At 42.9% G+C, this 17,949-nt stretch overlaps 1 protein-coding gene across 3 annotated transcripts in view; it reads left to right on the top strand.

Moving 5' to 3' along the window:
- Window positions 1-17,949, top strand: part of CPLANE1 (ciliogenesis and planar polarity effector complex subunit 1) — a 93,896-nt gene that overhangs the window by 60,472 nt on the left and 15,475 nt on the right. The window contains exons 39-45 of one of the 3 annotated variants that reach the window (XM_037063196.1): window positions 122-226; window positions 8,666-8,787; window positions 9,094-9,289; window positions 9,542-9,649; window positions 10,476-10,747; window positions 12,240-12,324; window positions 17,225-17,401. In XM_037063196.1, the coding sequence (XP_036919091.1) occupies window positions 122-226; window positions 8,666-8,787; window positions 9,094-9,289; window positions 9,542-9,649; window positions 10,476-10,747; window positions 12,240-12,324; window positions 17,225-17,401 (1,065 nt within the window). Of the gene's footprint in view, window positions 1-121; window positions 227-8,665; window positions 8,788-9,093; window positions 9,290-9,499; window positions 9,650-10,475; window positions 10,748-12,239; window positions 12,325-17,224; window positions 17,402-17,949 lie in introns of all 3 variants that reach the window. The other 2 variants (XM_037063195.1, XM_037063197.1) reach the window with 2 other exon arrangements.

Here is a 17,949-nt window from a genome sequence, read left to right as displayed (position 1 = left end):
TCAGAAAGTCCCCTTTGACAGTCCCTTGACACCCACACCTCACCTCCCGTGAGTTGGGGCCCCTGGGGCTCCTGGTAACCACTGGCGCTCATTGCTCCCCATGTTTCCTGTTCTGTTTGAGAAATGCTGCAAGACAACGTTACCACTCCGGCTGGACTGCATTTCATGGCCTCTGTGAGAAAGAAAGCGCCGGAGCGGCAGGATGCAAGTACAAATACAGACCCAGGTAACATTTACTTAATTAATTCATTTATTTTTAAAGGTTTTATTATTGTTAGTTATCTTTAGGGGAGAAGGGAAGGAGAGAGGGAGAGAAATGTCAATGTATGGTTGTCTCTCATGTGTCCCCTGCCGGGAATTGACCTGCAACCCAGGCATGTGCCCTGACTGGGAATCGAACTGCGATCCTTTGGTTTGAAGGCCCGCACTGAATCCACTGAGCTACACCAGCCAAGGCTCTTTTACTGTCTTTTTTAAAAATTTTTTAAATTTTTTATTTATTTATCTTTTGAGGGGAAGGGAAGGAGAGAGGGAGAGAAACATCAATGTATGGTTGCCTCTCGTGAGTCCCCTGCTGGGAACTGACCTGCAACCGAGGCATGTACCCTGGCTGGGAATTGAACCGTGATCGTGTGGTTCACAGACCCATGCTCAATCTACTGAGCTACACCAGCCAGGGCTTACTGCCATTTTAAAAATTCATGCATTTGTGACATTTAATATGTTTAGACATTTTCTTGACAGGGATTTAAAGGAGATTTTAAATTAAGTGGTATTGCTGACTCATCACAGGGTCTTGTCCCCAATTCTGGTGTATACTTTACAAATTGTAAACTTAAAATCAAATTTCGGAATTTACAATAGCTTACAACATAATAGAGAAGTTTGTTCAAGAATGCCATGGACTGTGTCCTAAACCAGTAGCAGCGATGCTCTGAATTTGGACTCTCGGTGTTATTAGTTGCTTTCTCTGGTAGGAAACTCTCCTGTGTGGTGAGCGGCGTGGCTCTGTGGCCGGTACACTGAGGCAGGAAGCGGACTAGATTGCGCCCCCTGTGGGGAGGGTGTGCAACTGCACCGCGGAGCAGAGGCACTAGGTGTGGGAGGAGCTGTTTGGAATGTGCTCTGTCAGATATCTCTTCACAGAATTCTGTGTAAACACGAGTTCTCTCTGCTCTTTGTGGCACAGCGATTCTTACGTGCATGTGTGGAACTCTGTGCCTTTTTAAGCCTCTGATTTCATATTACTGTACAGTATTTATTGGTTTTCAAAATAACGCGTGATCTGTAGAAGGGATAATGTAGCAAGCTATGAAGATGAAATTAACTGTAATCATACCACTCAGAAGTAATGTTTTGGTGCTTTTGTCTTCCTGTGGGCATGTCACCAAGGGGTGTGAGTGCATGACACCATGACTCCCTCACTGTGTGCCTGTCCCTGCTGCGGGAAGCCAGGCTGTTCTCCCGAGAGGCGAGCCCTTAACGGGCTCCAGGGTTTGTCTGTTTTCCGGTACCTTGGGACACTTTCCACTCGGAGTGTATTCTTAACATGTTATTTCATTATTTGTTTATTTTATAGTATTACATTAGCCAAAGAGTTCATTGGGTTTTAAGTAAAAATAAGAAACACATTTTTCACTTTTCACCAATAACTTTATTGAACAACATATGTTGTTCCACTGTCTTCTGCCATCTTTCAGGCAACTTCATAATTTCATCTTCCCAAAACTTTTTACCTTTTTGAGCAAAGAACTGTTCCAGGTCTCTTTTGCAGTCTTCCAGAGAATTGACATTTTTTCCATGAAGAGAATTTTGTAAAAACTGAAATAAATGGAAACCTGAAGGTGTAATGTCTGGTGAATATGGTGGATGAATCAGTACTTCCCAGCCAGGCTGTAGGAGTTTTTGCTTGTCGTCAAAGAAACATGTGGTCTTGTGTTATCCTAATGGGAGGTTATGCGTTTTCTGTTGACTAATTCAGGGTGCTTTTCATTCAGCGCTGCTTTCAGTTGGTCTAACAGGGAGCTGCAGTACTTGTTGGCATTAACCGTTTGGTTTTCTGGAAGGAGCTCATCATAGAGGACTCCCTTCCAGTCCCACCACCTACACAACATCGCCTTCCGTGGATGAAGACCGGCCTCGGTGGTGGTGCATTTCGCTTGACCATGATCTCCTCTGTTCCACAGTATTGCAAATACTTTTCATCACCTGTCACAATTTGTTTTAAAACCAGAATGTTTTTGTTAATTTCAGTGGAGAATTGCATGTGGAAATATGGTCAAGAAGGTTTTTCTCGCTTAGCTTACATGGAACCCAAACATCAAGGTGATTAATGTAACCAAGCTGGTGCAAATGATTTTCAGTTCTTGATTTGGATATATCAAGTATGTCAGCTATCTCTCACGGGGTACAATGTTGATTGTTCTCAACATCTCATTTTTGTTTTTTTTTAAAGATCCGATTTATTTTATTTTAATTTTTTAATGTTTTTTATTGATTATACCATTACAGTTGTTCTATTCCCCCCTTCATTCCCCTCCACCCGCACACTCCCTCCCCCACCGTTCTCCCCCCTTAGTTTATAACCATGTGTCTCAAGTTCTTTAGATTCTATATTTCCCCTACTATTCTTGCCCTCCCCCTATCTATTTTCTACCTACCATCTATGCTATTTTCTGTGCCTTCTCCCTCCTTCTCCTCCTCCCACTCCCCTGTTGCTAACCCTCCATGTGTTCTTCATTTCTATGGTTCCACTCCTGATCTAGCTGTCCTCTTGGATTGCTTTTGTTTTAGGTGTGGTTGTTAATAACTGTGAGTTTGCTCTCCTTTCACTGTTCATATTTTTCATCTTCTTTTTCTTAGATAAGTCCCTTTAGCATTTCATATAGTAAGGGCTTGGTGATGATGAACTCCTTGAACTTGACCTTATCTGAGAAGCACTTTATCTGCCCTTCCATTCTAAATGAAAGCTTTGCTGGATAAAGCAATCTTGGCTGTAGGTCTTTGGATTTCATGACTTGGAATACTTCTTTCTAGCCCCTTCTTGCCTGGAAGGTCTCTTTTGAGAAATCCTCTGACAGTCTGATGGGTACTCCTTTGTAGGTGACTGTCCCCTTATCTCTTGCTGCTTCTAGGATTCTCTCCTTCATTTTAATCTTGGCTAATGTAATTATGATGTGCCTTGGTGTGTTCCTACTTGGGTCCAACCTCTTTGGGATTCTCTGAGCTTCCTGGATTTCCTGGAAGTCTCTTTCCTTTGCCAGATTGGGGAAGTTCTCCTTTATTATTTGTTCAAATAAGTTTTCCACTCGTGGCTGTTTCTTTCCCCCTTCTGGTACCCCTATAATCCGGATGTTGGAACGTTTAAAGATGTCCTGGAGGTTCCTAAGCCTCTCCTCATTTTTTTGAATTCCCATTTCTTCATTCCTTTCTGGTTGGATGTTTCATTCTTCCTTCTGGTCCATTCCATTGATTTGAGTCCCAGTTTCCTTTCCATCACTATTGGTTTCCTGTGCATTTCCCTCCATTTCAGTCTGTTTAGCCTTCATATGTTCCTCTAGTTTGTGACTATAATCAACCAGTTCTGTGAGCATCCTGATCACCAGTGTTTTGAACTGTGCATCTGAGAGGTTCGCTATTTCTTTTTTGCCTAGAGTTATCGGCTCTGGGACTTTGAGTTCTTCTTGCGCCATCTTTTGGGCTGTTCGTGCCTGTTAAGTAGCAGGAACGGAGCCCTAGGTGTTCACCAGAGCAGGGCAACTCAGTGGCTGGGTTGTGACGCTGTATGTGGGGGCGGGGGCAAAGAAGAGCAATGGTGTCCCATCTGCGGCCTCCCGCTGCAGCTGCCACCGCCACCGGAGCCTGCGCTTTTCATCCCACTGCACGCAAGTGTGCCACCGCCGTCAGCCCTCCACCAATGGGTTCGCCCTCTGGGGCCTGCATGGTCCGTCACACTGTGTGCAAATGTGCGACCGCGGTCAGTCTGCCGACTGGGTCCGGTCTACCTGCGCACCTAGGTCGGGGGATCTTTCCTGCCTGACCCTGCTCTGCTGCTGGCTCTGCCCCTCTTACCGTCCCGGTTGAATGGTTTGTTGTTGTCGGACTTTCGTATAATTCAATTTTCTGTTCTTTGGCTGTGTCTTTGTTCTCCAAACCTTTGTTGTATTCAAACTTGGTTATGGGAGAAGGCACAGTGTTTCCACCTATGCCTCCATCTTGGCGGAAGTCCTCAATTTATTTTTAGACAGGGGGGAAAGGAGGGAGAAAGAGTGGGAGAGAAACATCAGTGTGTGGTTTCCTCTCACGTGCTACCCACTGGGTATCTGGCCTGCAGCCCAGGCAAGTGCCCTGACTGGGAATCAAACCAGTGACCTTCCGGTTCACAGGCCAGCGCTCAGTCCTCTGAGCCACACCAGCCAGGGGTAACATCTTGTTTTGATCACTATCAACTTCACCTGGCCCACCTGTGCCTAGAGCATCGTCCAGCGAGAAATCTCCAGCATGAAACTTCTCACACCACTTTTGACACAGTTGGTCAGTCACAGCACCTTCTCCATACGCTGCACACAATTTTTTGGTTCAGTTGCTTTTTAACCATTCTTGAAATAATAAAGCATAATATGCCAAAAATATCATGTATTTTCTTTCATCTTCAAGATTAAAATGGCTACAGAAAAATTCACCATTTTACAGGTTTGTTTAAATGCACGTTGCTATGGCAGCTGTCACATTACAACCTAACAAACTTGTTTCGAATGAAGTTAAAGGACGACCAAGGGCTACTACCAAGCCATCTCACAGGAAGCACCGAACGAACTGTTTGGCCAACGCTGTACATGTTTGCCGTGGTGTTGAGGGTAACTTGTGCCTGGTATGTTCGGCAGTATTGCGTAGTGCACACAAGTTAATGGGTTAATGGTATGTTAATGAAGAAGTGATGTTTGAAATGCTTTATAGGACTTGGTAATCTCTGGGGATAGCATCCAGGGGTTGAGAGAGTTTAACGGTGTTTGGGAGTGCTGGGTGCGCCTGGACAACTTCTTCCCCCACCAGACACAGCGCAGCCCAGTCTCTGTGTCTGACTGAGCGGCACATTTTCGGGAGTGGATTCGGTTCCGGTAAGCAGGGTTGCCTGCATTTTGTATTCTTTGCTTTTCACTTTGAGTTCTACTTTTGCCAAACATTTTTGTGTCATCAGAAAGTTCTTTGTAAGCATATTCCTTCTTCCTTCTCTGCCATAAAACATTAAACTAATTTCTTTTTTATTTTTATTTATTTTTGAAGGTTTTATTTATTTATTTTTAGACAGAGGGGAAGGGAGGGAGAAAAAGAGGGAGAGAAACATCAGTGTGTGATTGCCTCTTGCGCGCTCGCATTGGGGAGCCTGGCCTGCAACCCCGTCATGTGCCCTGACTGGGAATTGAACTGGTGACTCTTTGGTTCACAGGCGGGCACTCAATTCACTGAGCCATACCAGCCAGGCTGTTTAACTAATTTCTTATTGTTGAATGCGTTAGTGGTAGCTAGTATTTTTTCCTGATAAATAATGCTTCAGTGCATTATTTTGTGTAAGAGCCTTTTTTGTCATCATTGTGATTTAGCTAACTCTTTTGTTTGAAAGGTCAAAGAAAGGCTGCTTTTTTTTTAAAATTTATTTATTTATCTAGAGGGGAAGGAGAGAGGGAGAGAAACATCTATGTATGGTTGCCTTTCGTGTGTCCCCTGCTGGGAGTTGGCCTGCAAGGAACCAGCCTGCAACCCAGGCATGTGCCCTGACTGGGAATCGAACCGCGATCGTCTGGGTCGCAGGCCCGCGCTCAATCCACTGAGCCACACCAGCCAGGGCTCAGAAAGGCTGATTTTCAATTTTTGTTTCTTTCTGAATGAGCTTAAGCATGCATAAGATGTTTTGTGATGAAATAATGAGTATGTATTTGAGACATTCTTTTTATTGTATTTTTTTCAATTACTGTTTACATTCAGTATTTTGTATCAGTTTCAGGTGTACAGCATAGCGGTTAGACAGTCACATAGTTTACAAAGTGTCCCCCTGATGACACTGGTGCCCACCTGGCCCCCCCCCGTGCATAGCTGTTACAATATTATTGATTCTGCTCCTTTGCTGTACCTTACTTCCCTGTGACTATTTTGTAACTACCACTTTGTACTTCTTAATCCCTTCACCTTTTCACCCACCCCCCTGCCAGCCTTCCCTCTGGTGCCATCAGTTCTCTGTATCTGAGTCTCTTCTGTGTTGTTCGCATTGTTCTTTAGATCCCGTGTGTGAGTGAAATCACTTGGTATTTGTCTTTCTCTGACTGACTGACGTCACTTAGTATAATACCTCCTAGGTCCATCTGTACTGTTGCAAATAGTAAGATTTTACTCTTTTTTATGGCCGAGTAATGTTCTATTTTATATATGTACCTTTGCTTTTTATCCCCTCATCTGTTGGTGGGCACTTGGGCTGCTTCCATAAGTTGCTGACTGCAAATGATGCTGCAGTGAACATAGGGGAGAATATATTCTTTGACAGTCGTGTTTCGGGCATCTTTGGCTCTAGACTCAGAAGTGGAATTGCTGGGTCATGAGGCAGTTCCACTTCTAATTTTTTTAGGAATCTGCGTACTGCCCTCCACGGTGGCCGCTCCAGTCTGCTTTCCCGCCCCCAGTGCACCAGCTTCCCTTTCTCCCCGTTTTCGCCAGCACTTGGTGTTTGTGGGCAGCCATTCTGACAGGTGTTGCAGCTTTAGTTGATCACTCTGTCCTGCGTCTGTCGCTCACCTGTGAGACGCTCTGGACCTGTGGGAGAGCCCTCTGTTGTCCGTGGCTGGCTCGGCCCGCGGCCCGCGGCCCGCTTGCGGTGTTCATCTTGGGGATCAGCTCCAGGATGCAAACAATAATAAAGTCTGAAATTATCCTTAATTTTATCATTAGTTTTTTAAAATTAAAATTTAAGGTGTCAATCTAATTTTTTACTACCCTTTATACCCAATAGCTAAATAATATCAGCATTTATATATTCAACTCTGTGTTTGTGAAATCCTTTTTCTATTTTCTCTTTTTGCCTCAAATTTTCTGATTACAAGATAAAGAAGCTGCTTCTCAAGAAACCGTTTCTGATTGTCATAAAACCCAACAAACCATTTCTCCCATATCAGCTGCGACCTCTTTCATTTTCCCGAGAAACCCTGATCGAAGGTTGCGTGTGCAGGGCGTTAAGGCAGGCGCTGCCACCTCCACGGACATGCGGCTGCCTGTCACTCAGTTTAATAAAGTGTAATTTAAGTATTTTCACTTTTGCTTAGTTTTATGGTTGTCATATGGTTTAAATTCAAGGCCTAGTGCTGAGTTTCTGGTACTCAGTGTGACAATGAGTTATAGCTTGCATATGAAATGTGAAAGAAATGTCCTATTAAACACTGGAAAATTAAAAATAAAATGCTGGGAAATGAGAGTGGAGTCCAGGACGAAAGGCACAGCATCAGACTGTCTGCTGGTCTGCTGTGACTGGTCTCTACTTTACTTTTCAATAAAAGGCTAATGAATTTTATAAACTTTAGATAGTAAACATTTTAAGTGGTAAAATATAGCAGTGGGTTTTGTGAATTTACTAAAAACTGCTGAACTGTTCCCTTTTAAAAGATGTGAATTGTATCTCAATAAAGCTAGTAAAATTTAACAAACAGATAAACAACATTGAAAGTAAAATAGAAATTAGTTATGGGTTAATTTCCTAAAACCTGATTTAATTGAAATTTTCCTAAATAAACAAACATGACAATATTATATGAAATGAAAATAGGAAATACAGCATTTTTAAAAATATTTTATTTATTTTTGGAGCTAGGAAGGGAGGGAGAAAGAAAGAGAAACATCAAGGTGAGTTGCCTCTCTCATGACCCCCACTAGGGATCTGGCCTGTAACCCAAGCATGTGCCCTGACTGGGAATCGAACTTGCAATCCTTTGGTTCGTAGTCTGTCCTCAATCCACTGAGCTATGCCAGCTAGAGGGGGGAAATACAGCATTTCTCAACATGACTAGATAATTTACTCTTGTGAATGACTCGTATGGAAAAAGTGATAGTGTGCATTGGATTAAGAGTTACTCTAGCCCTGGCTGACTGAGCACCATCCTGCAGACCCAAAGGTCTCCAGTTGGATTCTCCCACTTCCTGCTCAGGGCACAGGCCAGAGCCCCTTGGGGGGGTGAGAGGCAACTCTCACATCACGGTTTCTCTCCCTCTTTCTTCTTCCCTTCCCCTCTCTAAAAATAGACAAAAAATATGTATTTTTAAAGATTTTATTTATTTATCTTTAGAGGGGAAGGGAAGGAGAGAGGGAGAGAAATATCAATGTGTGGTTGCCTCTTGTGTGTCCCCTCCTGGGAACTGGCCTGCAACCCAGGCATGTGCCCTGACTGGGAATTGAACCATGATCCTCTGGTTTGCAGGCCCGTGCTCAATCCACTGAGCTACACCAGCCAGGGAACAAAATGTATTTTTTAAAGAATTACTCTGTAGTAAATTATACCTGTGAAAATCTACTCAGATTTTCAACAAATGCATGTTATGTTGTATGTTGCCGGCTTGTTATTTCAAAGTTAAAGACTTAGAGTTGTTTGTAGATTTTTTTGATTCCTGATTTTTCTTTTTTAATTTTCAGAATGTGAGCCTGTGAATGTCCCTCCACCGGTGGCTCCGGGCAGATCTCTCAGTCTCAGACTTCCCACCGGGACAGCAGAGAGACCGCTGTCACCTTCGGCCTTGGACACGGTGCTGGCTTTGGTCTGGGTTTTATTCAGAAGTTTTAATAATACCTTTATGCTGAAATTCATTAGGGTCATCCTCGTTACTCAGTTGTATAGGTGGAATGAGACTACAAAATTACCTGTGTAGCTTTGCTGAAAAGGTCAAAAAACTAAGATTTAAATGTTATGCCTCAAAATATTGTAAACTCGGATCACAGCACTGCAATTTCCCTGAAGGAGGCTCCTGGGTGCTCTCGCCTTCAGAACTAAATCTTGTTATGGGCGGTGGGGGCGGGCAGAGTGGCCGTACAGTGTGAAAAAATGTAGCCCTCTTTGGTTGCAGGCTGTGGCTCAGGTTGGACACACGTACATAAATGTGATCGACATCGAAGCTGACGACCTCCAGGAGTTACCTGTCAAAGAGCCTTCAGGTGATGGTACCATCAGACAGCACCTGGAAGGCCCGTCTTCTGCAGAGTTACATTGCATGGCCTCCTCAGTTACTAGCACTGTTCCCCTGCGCAATTTTAAGAGCCAAGGTAATACATTTTTCCTACTTTTTAATTAAATTTTTAAAACATTTTGAAAAATCCTTTAATATAGCATTGTTAACCCTACTTACATCTCCTGGCTCTCCTGAAAATCCATTGTACTTTTGGATGTTTTTGGTCATATTTAGAAGTAATCTTCCAAAAACTTCATTTAGAATTTTAGAATCAATTTTTGTATGCCTTTCATATTCTTGATAGAGTCTGCCAGTTCGGCTGTGGACTTCCTTTTTAAACCTGCAGAAGTGTCTCTATCCTGTTTGGAGGAGAGGAGCCGGAGAGCAGGCAGTACAGCAGGGGCGGAGCCTGGTGTTACTCCACCTACATCATCAGACAGAGAGCTGGACGAAGGTGAAGGCCCTAGGAGTACCACTCCACTCCAATCCCCCGCCCCCCGCCCCCCGCCCCCAGGCACTGCGGTACTGGAAAATAAGCACAGAACGTGGTGATTGCGAAATAAAGCAGAAAAAGGCTTCTCCTTTGCTAAGGAGAATGGGGACAGGAGGTAGATAAGATAGGGCCATGGTTCAGGTCTGAGGCCCATGGATGTGCTGCAAGGAAAACCCAGGTGTGTTTGTGCCTCTGTCTTTTCTCAGTGGGGTCAGCAATAAATATCCTGTGGGGTGAGTTTTGAGGTGTTAAAAAGAAATTTTTACTTAAAAAGAAAGGAAATTCTGGAATAGCACACAGAAGCACACAGGCATGGTAGCCAACAGAACTTTAGTAGTAAAATATTGAGTTTTATACTCATACATCAGGTTGCATTATTGTAATGTATTTGGGAGGTTTAATGTTTGCTTGAGATCCCCTAAAGGGGGGTCTAACTTTTACTGTGTGACATTGTTGGTTTTCAAATAGTTTTAGAAAGTCAAAAAGATACTAAATTTGCTCTTTGATGAAGGATATTTTTGTAGCAGAGGCTAAAAGTAACATTCAGACTGCCTTGTATATGGAGACTTGCGGTCACACTAACACTGTTACAAATCTGTACCTCACAGCAAAGACAGGTCTGGGAAGTCAAGAAGCTGAAGTGGTGTTTCTAAGTGTATCAAGTAGAAGCTGATTTGGGAGGGAATGCTAGGCAGACTTAAATTGGGATCTTCCAAGACGTGAGATCATCAGCATTCACCCTTCCTTAACTATAATCGATCCTGACATTACCCTTATTAATATTTAGATATGCCAAAGCCAGGTGTGCAGTGCAAAGAGCGGAGCTTGAAGCCAGATACTGCAGAGAAGGATGAGCTGCGGGATTACCTCCTGCAGGAGCTGCTGCAGGGTGTCTCCGCCGCTCACCCTGAGCCCGGCGCCGCAGCAGCCCGCCGACTGGAGCGGCTCACTTCCCAGCTGCGGAAAATGGATGAGCAGCTGCTGGCCATCGGGAAGATCGCTGCGGACATAGAGCAGGACTTCCCCCAGCGCGGACTGGTGGACCGGCCTTGCGACAAGGTGGGCTGTCCTTACGTCAGTTTTTGCTTATTACCGAGTTACTAGCTAGCTAGTGCGATATGATTTTATAAACACTGATTTTTCAAAAGAATGGGAAATTCACTTTCTTTAGGCTCGGGTCTCTCAACCTCAGCACTGTTGACGTTTGGGCCAGATAATTCCGTGCTCTGGGTGGCCGGCTGTGTCGCAGGGCGCTCACTTCATTCAGTAGCTGTCAGTGTGCACCCCACCCCCACCCCGCTGTGATGACAAGGAAAGTCTCCAGATACTGCCAGATATCCTTGGGAACAGGGGCGGGGGCGGTGCGGCTACACTGCCTCCAGTTGAGAGTCCCTGCCTGAGGCTTTTAAGAAGTGAACTTGGCTTCCTACTGCGGAAAGAAATAGATGAATTATGAATAGATGTGGATTGAAACAAACCCGGTTCCTAATTATCATTTTCTACAGCAAGATTTTTATAATTTTGTAAATATCATTGTTTTTATATTTGGAATTCTTAGTTCTTTTAAATATTTTATATAATAGATTAGTAGTTCTTAGAAGTTTTCTCTACCTTTAAAAAGTATTTATAATAAGATTAATGTTTATGTGTATTGGTATATCGTGGTAATTAGACAACTAAAAAGGAAGTTTCAAACATTAATTTGTTAATTTGTACAAATATACTCTTTTTTTTAAGGAAGTTAAATTTATGTAGAATAAAGATTAAAAAACAAATAGTGAGAAATAGTTTGAATGTCTTAAAGCTGCATGTTAGGAAATGCAAACTGGTCTGCAAGACAAGAATTCCATTGTTGACTTACCTAACAGATATTCCAGGTGGCCAGCTGTTGACATTTTAAAGATGTATTTACTGGGTTTATAGTATTTCTTTAATCCAGATACTTAACCCACATTAAAAAGTTAAGGTTAAACATATGAGGAACTACACTGAAAAGTCACATGGGGTAAGACTGCAGTAGGCTGTTAGGTACCTATAGAGGTTAGTTGTCCAAGGTGACGTCTTTGAAGGAAATAGCAGTGCCTTAAATGCAAGTTTGGCCTCTCGATTTAAGACCTTATCATGCTGTTACAAAGCGCACACAAATGCAAGGATTTTGACTTGCCCTTTGTAGTTAAGAAAACAGCGTGTGGCCTGGAGGAGGCAGAGGCGTGCTGTGGACAAGCACCACCTTGGACTCTTGAAGGCCGGGTTCAAGTCCATGCCCTGCCTTAAGAGAGTTGCTGTCTGTCTCTGGGCCTCGTCCTCTAGTCTTGGCAATAAAAGGTTTTGTCCAGGTGGTAGTTAGCCTGGCTCCCCATTCTAAATTCCATGATGCTTTTTTTCCCGAGTCTCTTACAGGGTTAAATCAGTCAAACTACAAGTAAATAAATCCTCTTTCTTCCATTGGTTGCATCAGTGCAAATGTTCATAATCTATGTAAAATTGTTTATATTGTTTTGAAATTATCACACTGTAAAATTTGTAACATGTGGTGTGTGTCTGCCTACAGGTTGAATCTGTGGGTCCCACCGAATTGTCTTCAGGCCCTGAATCTGAAAGAACATTGGCTTCGAAAACCATTAGCATTTCCAAAGGTTTGTGGGGAGTTGGGGGCATGGTGCACATTGAAAGAAGAAGCATATGTGAGCTGGAGCCATCGGCCCCCCAGTGTTAGACTGGGATTATTTTTGTGCTAATGTGATTGGCTCCCACCCCGGGCCTGTTTTTCCTGAGAAGCCCGTGCTGCCACCTCTTCCGACTTTACGCCTGGTGGGCAGTGTGGGCAGGACCTTCATTTTTGTGAGCGCCCTGCGGCTGCGCTGTGGTGCTGTCGTGCACATCAGCTGAGCTGGAATGTGAGGCTTTGGTTACATGACTGGGAAATGGCGAAATGTTAAGTTTTTGCATTTCTTATTGAAAGAATGAAAGTAGGTTAGTTATTTTTAAAAATGTCTATGTACCTAGAGTTGTTTATATCTACATTTTCTCTCTGCTTCAGTCTTGTCCGCGATTTAATGTGTTTTTAAAAAGCAGACTGGTGGTCTCTCATTTCTTAAATTTTTTTCATAAATTTCTGAGTTTTATTATTTTTGGCTGCATTTGGGAACTTTCTGGTGTTCTCCTAACTCCTTTCTTTCTTTTTTGTAATGTATGCATTTGTGGTCACATATTCCTGCAAGGCCCACACAGCGTTCATGGGCACCAGGTCTTCATACTGTTCAGACCTGAATGTTTGTCACTTATATTAAGAGTTCTTCTTAGCTCATAAAAGGGTTTTTTAGCATCCAAATTTTATGGGGTTTGGACTATAGTTTTGTAATTTATTTCCACTTTCATTCTATTATGGTTAGATGAGCATATGATATAACTTCTTAGATGTATTTATAGGTATAAATATCCAGCTGCCCCCTGAACAACAGAGGTTTGAATTGCATGGGTCCACTTATACGTGGATGTTTTTCGGTAAATGGGGTACAGTTTTTGACCCACAGTTGGGAGGACACAGACGCAGAGGGCTGACCGCATGCATGGTCTGTGCCATTTCACATCAGGAACTGGGTGTCTGCAGATTTGGGTGTCTGGGGAGCCCTGAAACCAGTACCCCCCAGATACTGAGGGACATCTAAGTTTTGGGGGAGTCAGAGTCGTACAAGGATTTTTTTGCCGTGTGGGTGTTGGTGCTCCCAATCCTCTTGTTATTCAAGAGCCAGCTGTGTGTGTTGTTTTTGATCCTTTTTGTTTTACAGGTATAAGCCTATTTCAGTAGAAGGCAGGATAGTGTAACTAACCTTCATGTACCCAACTCTCTTCCCATGCGCCCACTCATTCTTCCCATGTTTCCTGGATTTGAAACAAATCCCAGACAGCACATTAAATTTTTTTTCTTTTATTGATTCCAGAGAGAGGGGAAGGGAGGGTGAAAGTGAGGGAAAGGAAACAGTGATCAGTTGGCTCTTGAAAGCACCCTGACTGGACACGCAACCCGCAACCCAGGCCTGTGCTCTGACCAGGAATCCCGCCGTGCCTCCCGGTTTGCGGGATGACGCCCGACCCGCTGAGCCGTGCTGGGCAGGGCCCACAGCATGTTGTCCTACCTGTTAAAGATGAAGCTTCTCTTTCAGCATAGGCATATGTTTAAAACAATATATTCACTCCTTAAAAATCTTACTGTGGTCATGTATCTGACCATCGTTCACATGGCACCAGTTGTCTCCTTTTAAAAAGTAGTTGGTTTTTTTTGTTCTAGTTGGAATGCAAGTGTCATCCACTCATGGCAGTGGGTCGATAGCTTATAAGTCTCCTTTAACTGTGGGCTTCCTCCTTTTTTTCCCCGTGGGGTTTCTCTGCGGAAGAAACGTGGGTGTTTGTTCTCAAGTGTGTTTCAGAGACTGATTTCATTAACTGAGTTTGTGTGATGTTAGTTAACGTCCTCCTCTGTCCTGCATATTTTCTGTCAGTGAGACATCCCTTCGCTTCACACTCAGTGACTGTGTTGTGACTGTGTTCCGCATATAACCAGTTTCATTTTTAAAAATCATTAGACAGTTTGGGTTTTACTCATCATCTATAAATAGTTTCCATTCACAGTAATCACTGATTTACAAAGTTGGGCAAAAGTAGGTGTACAGTCGTTCACAGGGAAAATAATACAATGATAAGCAAACAATACAAGATTAAACTGTTTCTCGTACTCACAGCTGTAAACCTGCTTCTGTCCTGCCCTGTATTTGTGAGTGTTTCTATCATCTCATTTGGGGCTTTTTATTCACTGTGTATTTTTCACTTCCATCTTTCTTTTCTTCTTTCCATTGGCTTTGGTTTTCTGTATTTTCTCTCTTCCTTTCAACTACGCATTATATTTTTCATCTCTTAGTGATTATTCTCGAATTTTCAACACTCATAGTCATAATTTAAGGTGAATATATTTACCTCCCAAACTGTTAGAGCCCTGAACTAACACTGCTCCCTCCCTTCTCTGCTTGTTCTGTTTTAGTTCTACCTTTTTATGTTTTTAAATATTTTATTTAGTTTTAGAGAGAGGGGAAGGGAAGGAGAAAGAGTGGAGAGAAACATCAGTGTGTGGTTGCCTCTCATGTGTCCCCTACTAGAGAACTTGTACTAGAGAACTGGCCTGCAACCCAGGCATGTGCCCTGACTGGGAATCGAACCGGCAACCCTTTGCTTCACAGGCCCGTGCTCAATCCATTGAGCTACACCAGCCAGGGCTCTACCTTGTTTTTAAACCTCCCATTTGTTCTCCCATGTCTCTTATTTTTTTAAGTCAGTATGCCTTTGAATTTATCAGCACATTTGCCATTTTCTTTACCCTCAATTGCTTCTTTTAAAAATTGTAAGTTAAGTCATGTAAATATGTAAACAGTAAGTTTATAAAACCAAAGCACAAGTTTCATGAAATAATCCTTACCTGAGTTGCACTCAGAGTGAAATGCTCTCTGGCATTTTCTGTCCCTGCTGTCGTTGCCCACAGTTGCTTCTTGTGCCCCTTTCTTTGAGGATTGTTTTCTTCTTTCTTCCATCATTAGTTCTTTCATTTAATGAATCTGAGTGTCATATTCTCTGCCTTCAAAAATAGCTTTAATTTTACTATCATTCACAAGTAATGGCTTATAGCATAGTATTCTGTGTTAAGGCTTATTTTCCCCCAGCTTTTTAAAGATATTATTCCACCATCTACTGGTATTTCTAATTGCTGAGTTTATACTAACTCTGCTATCTAATTGCTGTTCTTTTTATGTCTGATTTTTTAAAAGTTTTTTTTGGGGGGGCCTTACTTTGCATTTTTGATATAGTTTTTCTAGGTGTATATTAGTTTTTATTTCTCTATGGGCATAGGGATGATTCTTCAGTCTGCAGGTTTCATATTGGGAATTTTTTGTCCCTTTTCTTTTGGAGTATTTCTTCCTCCCCATTCTCTGTTCTGTTTTCTAAAACACCTGCGAGAGGTATGCCAGACCTTCACCCCCCTCTTCCCTGTCTCTTCACTGCGTCCTAATTCCCACCTTTTTACCTCTCAGTCGTCAGCACTGGAGGCTCCCTCAGATCTAGGCCACCACCTCTCTCTCCTGCCCTGTCACCTTTGCTGTAGGATTTGCATTTGTTCAGACTTCTGTTTCTTTTTTAAATCTGTCTGTTGTTTGGATATACTGTCCTGTTCTTCTGTTGTGGTTTGTATACCTTCTTTCTTTAAAAAAAGATTTTATTTATTTATTTTTAGAGAGAGGGGAAGGGAAAGAGAAAGAGATGGAGAGAAACATCAATATGTGGTTGCCTCTCATGTGTCCCCAACTGGGAACCTGGCCCACAATTCAGGCACGTGCCCCGACTGGGAATGGAACTGGTAACTCTTTGGTTTGCAGGCCTGCGCTCAATCCACTGAGCTACATCAGCCAGGGCTGTGTACCTTCTTTAGTGACCAGTAATATTTTATGCTTTTTCAGAGTGCTTTATTTCACGTGGCATGTTCTCAATTATTGACTGCATATTGACTCTTTCATGGTTGTGGCTTTCTTTGTGTGACTTGTAATTTTTCATCATATTGGTGGGGAGGTTTGCCGAGTTGTGTATATTTGTCTTTGGAGTTTTGTATTTTCTGTCACTGACAGAAAATTTTAGGACAAATTTTTGTACGCAGTTTTTGGCTAGGAGTTGCTATACCACATTGATAGTATAAATTCAGATCCCATGCCTGCTTTTGGCAAGACAGGGTTTTTTAAATGATTTTACTTACTTATATTTAGAGGGAGAGAAACATCGATGTGTGCTTGCCTCTCACGTGATCCCTACTGGGGACCTGGTCTGCAACCCAGGCATGTGCCCTGACTGGGAATCGAACCAACAACACTTTGGTTCACAGAGCAGCTCTCAATCCACAGAGCCACACCAGCCAGGACAAGGCGGGTTTTGATTCCTCAGAGCTGACTTTATTTTTCTTCCATCACTGTGCAGACTGACAGAAAATGTCTTTGCTGCTTCTCCAGGGCAGCGTTTTTCTTGCCCCACTTTCGGGCAGAGTGGGTCATCAGCACTGGAGGCCGTGCCAAGCGCTCCGTTCCCCTCACAGCCCTGCAGAGACCACGTCTCCTGCGGCTCTAGGACTCGGCCAGCGTCAGCATCCACTTACAGCCCAGCGTTGAGTCCCTCTTCTGGCACCAGAGCATTTTTTTATGTACAGGGTTTTGTTGTGTATTAACCGTGTTTTAAATTTAGCATTTCTTCTGTGTTTTTATAATGTGTCGGAGCCTGTCCACTTTAGGAAGGCGGTCTGCCGTGTTTTCTGAAGTTGATAATAAATGTAATAGTTTTTTTTTTACTATTGAAGACTGTAAAATTTAAACATTAAATTATTTCATTATACAAAACCATCGTATGTTGCAAACTTGTCATACACCTGTTGCCATGTAGACACATCAGCTGTGTTTTATCTTTCCATGTGATTTTTTTCCCCTCTGCTCTTTTTTTTTAATTGTAATATAGACTCTGGATCAGTGCATTTCCTGACTCATATGAATAAAGAAGACCAAAGTGACAAAGATCAGACTTTTGGAGCTGAATTTTCAGTAACAGAAATTCACTCTCATCCAAACACCTATGTGTTTCCTTCTGCCAATTCCACCGCCAGCCTCTCCAGTGACCAGAATGCAAGTTTCCCAGGTATCGTTCTCTGCTTCCTCTGCAGCTCACCGAAAGGTGCAGCACAGCAATGGGCTCTTGCTCCTGAACAGTGTTTATTGGGAATGTGGCTATTCCTCGCCTCGCACAGCCCCATCTTACAGGGAAGGGCAGTGAGACTTAGAACACCTTACTGCCACTTCTCATCCCATTTCACATGGAGGTGGCAGCCAGATGTGCTTCTTTAGTCCAACGAACACATTTTGGCATGTGAATAAATAGATCCTAGAAATGCAAAGGTTGAACCATTGACAGTTGATTTGAAATGTTTTTTTAATGTATTGATTTTTAGAGAAAGAAACATTGATTTGTTCCATTTATTTATGCATTCTTTGGTTGATTCTTATATGTGCCCTGACTGGGGATCAAACCCACAAGCTTGGTGTATTGGGATGATGCTCTAACCAACTGAGCAACCCAGCCAGGGCTTGAAATGTTTTTGTGCCCAAGATATTTATTGATGGCCAATAATGATGTCTTTACTGAGTGCTAAAGTATGCTTTAACCATTGTTAAAGTAATATAAGCACT

Source organism: Sturnira hondurensis, unplaced genomic scaffold (genome assembly GCF_014824575.4).
Source record: "Sturnira hondurensis isolate 20B ecotype Veracruz unplaced genomic scaffold, ASM1482457v3 Scaffold0014384, whole genome shotgun sequence".
Taxonomy (NCBI): domain Eukaryota; kingdom Metazoa; phylum Chordata; class Mammalia; order Chiroptera; family Phyllostomidae; genus Sturnira; species Sturnira hondurensis.
Note: the sequence above shows the minus strand (reverse complement) of the source record. Positions and strands in the feature narration are given on the sequence as shown.